General features: G+C 47.9%; 1 protein-coding gene and 2 pseudogenes across 2 annotated transcripts; 1 reads left to right on the top strand and 2 right to left on the bottom strand.

The window, feature by feature from the left end:
* Positions 1–1,466: 1,466 nt before the first annotated feature.
* On the bottom strand, positions 1,467–3,253 carry LOC123047282 (uncharacterized). 2 transcript variants are annotated; one of them, XM_044470780.1, is made up of 2 exons: positions 2,135–3,253; positions 1,467–2,011 (listed from the first exon to the last, which is right to left on the bottom strand). In XM_044470780.1, the coding sequence occupies exons 1-2, from the start codon at positions 3,205–3,207 to the stop codon at positions 1,678–1,680; spliced, it is 1,407 nt and encodes a 468-aa protein (XP_044326715.1). In that variant the 5' UTR covers positions 3,208–3,253; the 3' UTR covers positions 1,467–1,677. The 2 variants fall into 2 exon arrangements, with proteins under 2 accessions (XP_044326715.1, XP_044326714.1); XM_044470779.1 differs by having other exon boundaries at positions 1,467–3,253.
* Positions 3,254–3,732: 479 nt separating this feature from the next.
* Positions 3,733–6,100, top strand: LOC123039608 (ubiquinol oxidase 4, chloroplastic/chromoplastic-like; annotated as a pseudogene).
* A 522-nt stretch (positions 6,101–6,622) lies between these two features.
* Positions 6,623–8,457, bottom strand: LOC123042622 (uncharacterized; annotated as a pseudogene).
* Positions 8,458–11,128: the final 2,671 nt, after the last annotated feature.

Below are 11,128 nucleotides of genomic sequence, written 5' to 3'. Positions count from 1 at the left end.
ATGACTGTAGGCACGCAACTGCAAGTTTCGCCCCAAACTGCAATTGTATGGCTACCCATCCGACTTCAATTGTCCTTTGTTTCGTTGGAGGGGTGGCGAGAGAGGGGGAGTTGCATGTTTGACACTAGGCATGCAACTGCAAGTGTCGTCCTCGAGTGAAACTGCATGTCAACGCACCCGACTGCAACTGACCTTTGTTTTGTCGGTGGGTGGCGGGAGAGGGGAGGGTGGGTAGTTGCATGTCTAACGCTAGGCACACAACTGCAAGTGTCACCCTCAATTGCAACCGACGCTTGTTTTGCCGGAGGGCGGCGGGAGAGGGACACTTGCAGTTAATTTGCTCCTTTTCCTCTTTAATATGATTTTCATTTCCCATTAGTAGAAATACATTTCCTTGCGTGTATATAAATACTTTAAAAATACATGTTTAGGTTTCTTTTAATAATTAGTGAGCACTTTTCGAATATGCGGTGAACATTTTTTTTAATATGCGATGAACAATTTTCTAGAATTTTCATGCAATTCTTAATAAATGTTCATGCATTTAAAAAATTGTCCATATTTGAAAACATATTTCATATTTCTTTTAAACTGTCCATAAAATTGAAAACTGTTCACGGTTCTTAAAAAATGCTCATGTAATTTTTAGAAAATGCTCACACACTTTTTAAAAAATTGTTCGTGCAACAAAAATGATGTATATACTGTATATACCTATGCGTTTGACCTTTGTCCTTCTGTACTTCAACAACAGCAAGCAACGACTTCATAGCTCGCGGGCAAGCAATAGCAAGCACAAATTTTTTTTTTCTTCAACATCTTTTCTTTGTGTTCAAATACTTTGTATTTTTTCATGAATGAAAGAATTACAATAAGTTACATGCCCATATAAAAAATAATACAAGCATCCATCGTATTGCATATACAAGATTCTTTCCGGCAAAAAGTAATGCTATGATTTGAACAAAATTTTTACCTCACTCGTTGAGGTTGTAGCTGGATAGCAAAACACACATTATATTTGCAGTCGTACAGCCCAAGTACAAGAAGAAGAAAAGATCTGGCAACAAAGCAACAGATCACAGGGGAAAAGACGAGATAAAAGCCCAATAGAAGTACAAAGCCAGCCCATAGCAAAAAAAACATGCCAACAGTTCCATAAACAAAGCAGGCCTGGTTTTGTATATATGCTGATGTCATATACGTATGCTGATGTCATCAGTCGACTGAGACTTCGCGAAGTCTCAGTCGACTGAGACCTAGACAAACCCTATACATATCACATATAACTCTGAAAAATTTCCTCATACTGTTGTTCACAAGTACAGGGCTACCTTCTCGTTTCAGTTATCCTGGCATTTGCAAGCTGAAGTTGACGAAATTATACGTGCATATAATGCTGCATAATCAGAACTAAACAAGACAGTTATCTATGCATGGAACTGATGCAGAAGCATAATGTGGAAGTATTTGTTCCAGATTCACGAAATCAATTGAAAGCACAAGCGCGGCCGGTGCCCAGTTAATACAGTATCTGGCGCTTATTAAGCTACCAACGAAATTCAGAGTACAAGTTCATTTCAGAAGGAAAAAATAATAATAATTCAAATACAACGATGAAACATTACTCTGGCCTCTGATTTGTCGGGTGACCCTGTTTCATAAATCGAGCAGTTTTCATCCTTCAAATAGCTCTCCCAACATCCCCTCCAAAACTTCAGGACTGCTGCTTTGGCAGCCAACGTGTTTCCCTAGCTCCGGATGCTCCTCCAGGTAGTCACGGTAACCTGAAATGACTCTTTCGGTAATAGCCATCCGCAGCGCATCTCTAAGCTCAGGGTCCGGAACCTTCCACAACTTCTGAGTCTGGTACGTTTTGTGAAATGCTGACTCGAATTTCACCAGTGAAGAGGTGTTGATCCAACGATGGATGGGTCCAGGAAATCTCGATTTTGGTATGCAAGAGAGCACATGTCCCCATGAAACATCGAGATAACTATCCATGTACTTCCTACACTCAGATGCAGGTGCCAATTTAAGTGTCAGGAGGTTCGACATCAGAGGATTGAAAGATCCTGATGACTGAGAGAACACATGAGCTATGAAATATGAATTATTGAGCAGAAACAGATACCGGAGGCTTTGATCCGAGCATGACCCCGATTTTGTGTAAAGCAGACCCTTGAGATAGCCGATTGTGCGATAGATCAGGCTATCAAGGTTTCCAAAATTGCATCTCAGTGCAGGGCTTCCCATTGAAGTCCACGCATTCGACATGGATACTATGCAATCCATGATGAACCGAGTGTTGTTGTGAACCTCGCCTCCTCCTCGCAGGATCTCGATAGCCCATGAGTCATCTTCCTCCACGAGTTTCCTCACCTCCTCCATCGTGCTTGATATGACCTCGCTCAGCCTGTTTCCTTGCCTTTCTAACATGCCGCCTAACTCGTTCAAAACGCTTGGGTGTTTTGGAGAGATCAGGACCGGCGTAAATATGTGCGACACACCACAGACACAGGTAAACATGTCAAGCACGGCGCGTAGCTTCTCCGTTTCGAGAACGGTGATGATGACATCCACGACGTCGAGCAACTTGGTGATGCTCGCTTTGCCAAACAGCGCGACCGCCGTCGCCCGGTGGGGGAAGGCACATACCAACTTGGTGATGCTGGCGGTAATTACGATAAGAGCCCGGATCCATTTCTCAACCAAGTCTTGCGTCGTCGTCTCCGGCTTGTCTCGGAGCAGCCGCCGTAAGCCATGCTCGTCGTGGATTTGGAGAACCCAGTCGACGTCGAGCTCGGAGAACCAATTTTTCAGGGCATGGTCCGGGCTACCACCGAATTTGAGTGCTGGTGCAGGAGATGCGTCCGCGAATGCTTGGACCATGTGCCAGACGTACTCGTCGTTGACCATTTGGTGAGCGATCTTCATGAGCACATCATTCTCCTCTAAGGCGGCGAACACCGGAGCGGCTCCGCCGGAGCTGCCGGAGTTATTGGATGGGCAGGAATTAGAGGCACCCGAGCTTGAGTAGCTGGATCCGTTATGGCCGGACTGGGAAAGGGGCAAGATATTCCATCTTATGGGCGCTCCGCGCACGGGGACTGACCGGATCCGGTCGCGGTAGGTGTTGGCCGGCCGGATGGGAGCCGTGAAGCCCGTGGCGCTCTCCTCCGGCACGGAACCAAGCCCCTCCGCCATGCTGGCTACTACTCTGTGGATGGAGCTCGGCGAGATTGGCAGGGGAGTGAACTATACAAGAATGCTTCGCCGTTGATGCGGCTAATGTCTCGATTAAATCTTCCACTGCCGGATTAAAAACACTACTTTGCCTGAACCCTGAAGCGCGTGACGACGACAGGCAATCGCAAGACCTGGGTCTGCTGGTCAACACCAACTACCAGAACCGCGTGATGGACGATATATTACATTACTACTCGTGGTGCCCAAAGGCGCAGCTCAGCTGAGGCTTTTCCGGTTGCTGCTTTTGTTTGAAAATTTAAGGTGAGTTCATGGTTCATGCTTAATGTGGGGGATTCAAACTTAACAGAATCTACCTCAAATCATTACTGACTGAAAAGCAATTCCTCTGCATAACACATATCCATGGTGTAGTTGAAGAGTAGTGCTTCCCTTATCCCATTGCAGATAACTTGTATGATGTATTCGTCAATGTACAAGACGATGAGGCAGATCATTTGAAAACGATGAAGGCCTGTCAAACGCATGAAACCCTCCATTCTCCGCACTCCCGCCGCCGCGCCGTTTGCTGTGTTCGCACCGCAGGATACTGTCATCCTGATACTGGATATTCTGTACCGCGACCGCGACTACGCCCGGTTCTTCGTGCTCGAGACCATCGCCAGGGTGCCCTTTTTTGGTGAGGGTCTCTTGTCTTACACATCTCTCAGTTGCACGCAGGTCACTGAATTTTGCCTGCACATATGTATGGTCCTGTCATGCCAGTTTAGTTACTGTTTTGTTGACTGGCTGATTGTTTTTTAACAGCATTTATATCGGTGCTTCACTTGTACGAGACCTTTGGGTGGTCGACAAGAGCTGATAACATCAAAGTGCACTTTGCTGAAACCTGAAAGCATGAGTGAGTTCCATCACCTCTTAATCATGGAGGTATGTTTAAAATCTTTTATGTGTCTGTTCCGTCAGTGTCATGTCAAAATGAATACATCCTGTTTTCTTCTCAGCCCTTAACTTCAGCTTTTGATCTATGTAGTTTTCTGTTGGATTATGTTATTGCATATTTCTTATTTTCTTCCTTCTCTGGGTTCATATCAGGCATTTGGTGGCAACTCTGTATGGATTGATCGCTTTCTTGCACGGTTTAGTGTGAGTGTACATATTAATTCTACTCATGAAGTAGATGTTTCTTTTTTTGTTACTGTGTTTTTGTGATGGTAAAGCTGCTCTAAACTCGGATATCTATGTGCAGACCACTTTTCAGAATGTGTTGAGAGGCATGCATACTCAACTTATGACAAGTTCCTTAAGCTCAATGGAGGTAAGGCAGCTTTAGTGGGTTAAGTAAATTCTTCCTGTTGTGCAAGTTCTGTATCTATCTAGGATTTTATGGAATAGCAGCACCCTGCCTATTGAATACAGAGTATTAGCTTATATAGTCAAGTTGGTTATCTCTTGTTTCCCATGTTTGATTTGAAGTATTTAACCTTCTGTTCAGAATTTTTTGAGCTGAGGGGTTGAGGGCCAAATCATTGCAACTTTGTAATCGAATCCATTTTGCAAGTTGTATCATTATCCTTTAACCTATATTTAAATCTGCCCTTCCTAATCCTAACAAAAAATGGAAAGCTTAAATCATACAAACCATTGATTGCTGTTTGCTTAAATCATAGTTTTGGTGCCTACCTACCTGGGCACTGGGAAAGCTGCTAACTCAGTTAATGTGTTCTCCCAATGCAAACATGTTTGCTTTGCTGTAATGACACTTCCAATTCCGTAATAATGTCAGCTACTCGTTCTTATTTCAGAGGAGTTGAAAAAACTACGAGCTCCAGAGGTGGCTGTAAACTATTACATGAATGAGGATCTCTACATGTTTGGTAGGCCCTTACTTCACTTGTGTTCTTTTCTAGATGTACCTTAACCTGTATTTATTTTATGCTTCATACTATTAAACATTAATATCTATGCTTATTGCTTGCATGGCTTGTTTCCCAGATGAGTTTCAAACATCAAGAGCTCCAAATTCTAGGAGGCCTAAAGTTGGTATAGTTCTTTCTCCCCCTGGCACTTTTACTGAGTTAAGGTTTTCAGAATGTCAGGGCTTAACTAGTTGCCTGTAGCTTTGGGAATTAATTCAACTGATTAGTCTGTTAAAAGACATGAGTTCATTGGAAAAGTGAGCTAGCTGCCACCTTTTGCTGGAACATGTATTATAGAAAACCCACCAAATCACAGTTATGATTCATTTTAGTTGATGTTACTTGATCTGCTGACTCTCCATTCAGATCTTAACCCTCTGTGCTGATAATATAGCGCCTATAAAAAAGCTGGACTCTCCCCTTTAATGCTTTGTCCATAAAGATTATGAGTATGGATGAACTGCTCACTGCTCCCCTTATCCCATTGCAGATAACTTGTATGATGTATTCGTGAATGTACGGGATGATGAGGCGGAGCATTGCAAGACAATGAAGGCCTGTCAAACGCATGAAACCCTCCGTTCTCCTCACGCCGTGCAGAGCTCAATAGAAGCTGATGCAGAATGATTCTGCCAAGAAGTCCCTTGGAAATGAAGATTGACCGGTTGTACGTACCTCCGTGCTAGAGCATCGTAGAGTATCATACTAAATTTTGGTGATATATTGTATCCTTTTTCTCCTTTCTCTTCGTATGTAGACATTAGCCAGACTTCCGTACTTGTGTATCTTACATAGAGAATATAGGTTTATAAATGCGTCACAGGTTTACAATGAGATGTGCACCGTTGGTCAGGCATTACCGCGGGCCATGAACGGTGTAATCCAGCTGCGTTGTGGTTTGTGTAACATCAAGGGTTTTGATGCTTGTTGAAGGAAAAGTCTTGATGTTTTGCTGATTCAGTTTTTCCTGTTGAGAAGACATTGGGAAAACCGTGATGACGATACTTTTTTCGTATATCGTCAGTTTAGCTCAAGATTGAAAATGGCATTAAGTCTGTCCAATTAATATATTGTATTATATTATATTTATAAAGGTTAATAAAGGCTTGAACATTCGCTCTAGGAAATTATAAAATATATAACTCAAAGGTAATTTATCGGCAATGCTTATTTCTGCTGGTCTAGATATGTAATGGTGTAGAATAGTAAGATAACCATTAGTACTCTTATAGGTGTATAAGAAACGCAAATGAATGTTCACATATAAATACTACAGATACCAGGCAAATATAACTGTTTTTTGTGACCAAATTTCCCTAAGTATGGGGTTACTTTTACTTTTCAGTGCTCTTGGCATCTGCAAGCTGAACTTTTATGGAACTAGACAAAAAAAAAACAAGTGCGTATTGATGTTGCATAATCAGAAATAAACATGGCAGTTATATCTATGTATGGAACTGACGGAGTAGCAGATGTGGAAGTATTTGACATGGAAATGGAATCATGAAATCAAATTTAAAACAGTCGCAGCAGGTGCCTAGCTGGTACAGTATCTGGCGCTTATTAAGCTGCCAACAGAATTCAGAATACAGCTACACCTCAAAAGGAACGGGGAAAATAGAATCCAAATACAACGGTGAAATATCACTCCAGCCTCTGATTTGTCAGCTGACTCTGTCTATGCGTCGAGCAGTTTTCACCCTTCAAATAGCTCTCCCAACATCCCCTCCAAAACTTCAGGACGACTGTTTTCAGGGACAATGTGTTTCTCTAGCAACAGATGCACCCCCAGGTAATCGCGGTAACCTGAAATGACTCTTTCGGTAATAGCCATCCGCAGCGCATCTCTAAGCTCAGGGTCCGGAACCTTCCACAACTTCTGAGTCTGGTATGTTTTGTGAAATGCTGACTCGAATTTTGCCACTGAAGAGGTGTTGATCCAACGTTGGATCGGTCCAGGAAAACCTGATTTTGGTATGCAGGAGAGCACATGCCCCCAAGAAACATCGATATAACTATCCATGTACTTGTTACACTCAGGTGTAAGTTCAAGTTGGAGGTCCCACAGCTCATCAATGAAGGATGACTCAGACACCACATTAGCTACGAAATAGGAATTGTTGAGCAGGAAGAGATACCGGAGGCTTTGGTCCGAGCATGACTCCGATTTTGTGAAGAGAAGGCTCTTTAGATAATCGATTGTACCATCGATCAGGACACCAAGGTTCTCAGTGTTGTCGCTCAGTGCAGAGCTTTTCATTGAAGTCCGTGCATTCTTCATGCATACTATGCAATCCATGATGAACCGAGTGTTGTTGTGAACCTCGCCTCCTCCTCGCGAGATCTCGATAGCCAATGAGTCATCTTCCTCCATGAGTGTCCTCACCTCCTTCATCGTGTTTAATATGATCTCCCATAGCCTGTTTCCTTCTCTCTCTAACGCACCACCCATCTCGTTGAAAATGCGTTGGGCTTCTGGAGAGATGACTACCGGCGTAAACATGTGCGACGCAGCACAGACACAGATAAACATGTCAAGCACGACCTGCAGCTTCTCCGCTTCGAGAACCGTGATGATGACATCCATGACATCGAGCATCTCAGTGATGCTCGCTTTACCAAACAAGGCAACGCGACCGCCGGCGTCCAGTGGAAGGGGAATACCAATTCAGTGATACTGGCGACAATTACGGTAAGAGCCCGGATCCACTTGTCGACCAAGTCTTGCGTCGTCGCCGGCTTATCTCGCAGCAGCCGCCGTAAGCCATGCTCATCGTTGATTTGGAGAACCCAGTCGACGTCGAGCTCCGAGAACCAATGCTCCAAAGCATGGCCCGGGGCCGGGCTACCGCCGTGATCGAATGCCGGCGCGGAAGAAGCGTCGTGGAATGCTTGGACCATGCGCCGGATGTACCCGTCGCTGACCATTTGGCGAGCAATCCTCATGAGCTCTTGGTTGCCGAAGCACTCGAGCGCAACGGTGGCCCCCGAACCGGAGGAGTAGCCGGAGTTGTCGGAGGGGCAAGAATTGGAAGCACTGGAGTAGCTGGATCCGCTATGACCGGAGATGGTTGATCTCATAGTCGATCTGCTCTGCCTCTGCGCTCCGGACACGGGGACCGTCCGAATCCAGTCGCGGTAGAGGCCTTCACACGGCGGGGAGGTGGCCGCGGAGCTGTCCGTACCCCCCTCCGGCACGGCAGCAAGCCGCCGCCACGGCCCCGCCATGCTGCTACTTTGGGGATGGATGGAGGCCATTGGTTTGGTTGGATGAGATTGGCAGGGGAGAGAGAGAAGCACCGCGTGTCCGTGTGAAGTGCACTAGTGGGACTGGGAGGCTGGCCGGGCGAGAAGAATCAATACTGATATAGTACTACTACGAGCGCGGAACCCCGTGACGACGACCGACGAATACACACGAGGATGGGTCAAAGTCAACATCAAGTAGTAGTGGAGCCGCGTGCGTGATGACGGTTGTCAGCCACAACAACAGCTTCTAGGAAGGCCTTCACCAAAGGAGCAAGGATGATGCGCCGCTTGTGAAAAATGTGGCCGTCTGCTGTATCTTTAGGCCAACTCCACCGCGCGACCCCAAACGAACATCCGTTTTGTCCCGTTTTTGTCTTTTTGGGTAGGGATTTGGGGTCGTATCCGGGTCTGTCCGCCCACCGCGCGGCCGCATCCTTTTGCTCCATCCTGTCCGCGTGTATTTAAAAAAAAGCAACGATTCAAATGCCAAGCCCTAGTTCATGACCCCAGTTCATCACGCCGGCAACAAAGCCAGCGGCTTACACGTCCATCGCTGGCAACACAGCCAGCCTTCAAAATGAGTAGTTGTCCTCGCCGGCAACACAGCCAGCGGCCGGTAACACAGCCGGCCTCCAAACTGAATGTTTTCTCGCCGGCACACTGCCAGCGGCCCAGCGGGCGGGCGGCAACCCATGCCAGCCTCCAAAAAGAACGGCCACGCCGATCGGACGGCCTAGTTCAGGCCTTCGGCGTCGAGCATCTCCTTCTGCCTGGCCTCGAACCAGGCCCTCGTCTTGTCGCTCATCTTCGACAAGTCCACGCTCATGATCGCACGGGCCACCTCCTTCACTTTGGTGGCGGCATTGGTGGCCTCGATGTCGAGCTGCCTCTGCCTGGCCTTGACGTTGTCGGCCTCGATGTCGAGCTGCCTTTGCCGGGCGACCTCTTCCATGTCGAGCTGCCTTTGCCGGGCCGCCTCCTCCATGTCTATCTTCCTCTTCTTGGCCGCCTCCTCCATCTCAAGCTTCTGTCTTTGGAGGTCTAGGTATTGCTTCATTTGCTCGTCCTTGCTTTGCCGCTTCTTCTCGTCCCTCTCATCTTTGTGTGACATCATGCCATGCAAAATCTCATGCAAGGCCATGGATGAGGCGTCACGTATGTCATCCACCTTGGAGTTGGTCTTGCCCCTCGGCCTCTTCAACGCCTCGCCATCCCCACCTCCGGCGAACTTGGCCGTCTTCTTGCCTCTCTTACTTTGAAGTTCACGGTATTGATCCTTGAACTTAGGGCAATTGTTGATGATCGTCCAACAATGTGTAAGAGTGAATGGCTTGTCATTGTGCCGGGCCTTGAATGCCTCCAAAGATTGAAATGCCTACACCACATGATCAACAACAAGTGAACATGCAAACATATACACGGCCGAAGTCTCATGGCCGTAGCAAGGAAAGGGCTAGAAAGAGAAGAGCATACCATGTCCCCAACGCCGAGACCACTCACGGGCCGTGCTTCAACGCTCTCAAATGCGGCTTGATACTTGTTGCATTCTTGTTGGATGAACAACCATCTTTTTTGAATCGAGCCGATGCCACGGTTGCTTGTAAATTGGTAGGGCTCGAACATCTTCCTTTCATGGAATGTTTTGTGAACTCTTGTACAAAAACCAATGCCCTTTTGTTGCGCGCCGGTCCTTGGTTCTTGGCTAATCTCCATCCAACATTGGCAAATCAACTTTTCCTCATCTTGTGTATATGAACCGGTGCGAATGCTCTTCCGCTTCTTTTGTGCTTCCGCTCTTTGGGTGAGCTCGTCGATGAACAATGGAGCGCCACTAATATCAACGTCATTGACTTCATCTTCATCTTCACCTTCGACATAGATGTCATCGTCTTCATGCCACGAATCACCATGGTCGTCGTCAGCACGGTCGTCGGCCTCTTCATCGGGCACGTACTGGGTGCAGCCATCCTGACTTTGGGTCTCCTCGGGGTCGTACGCACGGCCATGCCCATCCTGGAAGATCACGTCCTCCATGTACTGGTTGTAGAAGGGGTCGTCCACCGTTGGCGTTGAGGTTGACATTCCGTCAAACAACACGCGGGGGGCCGGCATGGTGCCCGTGAACGGTGCACGCGCCTGCTTTCTTTGCATCTCGACGGACGGCAGCCCGCCGCTGCTGGACCCAGGTGTGACGTTGAGGTCGATGACGGCCGCGGGGCGTGGTGTGGACGGCGCGAACAAGCCCACGTCCGGCGACGCCGAGAAACGGGTTTGGCCGTCATGCCTTGGCGGAGGAAAGCCGGGCGAAATGGGCGCGGCGCGCGACGTCGGCGACTGACAGTGCGTAGGCCGGGCGACCGACGAGCCTGTGCTCGCCGGGCCGACGGCCGCTGCATGGAACCCCGCCGGACGGCCCATGCCAAGCATGAGGATGGCGTGCGCTTTGTTGACGAGGTCCTCCTTCTCGTCGGCAGCGGCCTTGCGCCGCGCGGCCTCAAGCTCCTCGCGCTGGGCGGCGAACTTGGCCGCGGCGGCATTGACCTTGACGGCCGCTCTCCGTTTCCTCCTCTTCGCCGATTCCGCGTCCAACTTGGCGATCTCCTCCGGCGTGCACTCCGACCGCGGCTTTCTTGGCGCCTTCTTCTTCAACTTTTGCGGTCGGGTCGACGGCCAGGCCGCCAGAACTCGGCGGGGCGTCAGCCGTGGACGGGGGAGAGAGGGGGCGGCGGGAGGGACGTGGGAGGGTTTGGGGG

The sequence above is a fragment of the Triticum aestivum genome, chromosome 2B (assembly GCF_018294505.1).
Source record: "Triticum aestivum cultivar Chinese Spring chromosome 2B, IWGSC CS RefSeq v2.1, whole genome shotgun sequence".
NCBI lineage: Eukaryota > Viridiplantae > Streptophyta > Magnoliopsida > Poales > Poaceae > Triticum > Triticum aestivum.
Note: the sequence above shows the minus strand (reverse complement) of the source record. Positions and strands in the feature narration are given on the sequence as shown.

Excerpts from the sequence above, each read along its gene's own strand:
- LOC123047282 (XM_044470779.1), bottom strand. The coding sequence starts at position 3,207 with ATGGCGGAGGGGCTTGGTTCCGTGCCGGAGGAGAGCGCCACGGGCTTC.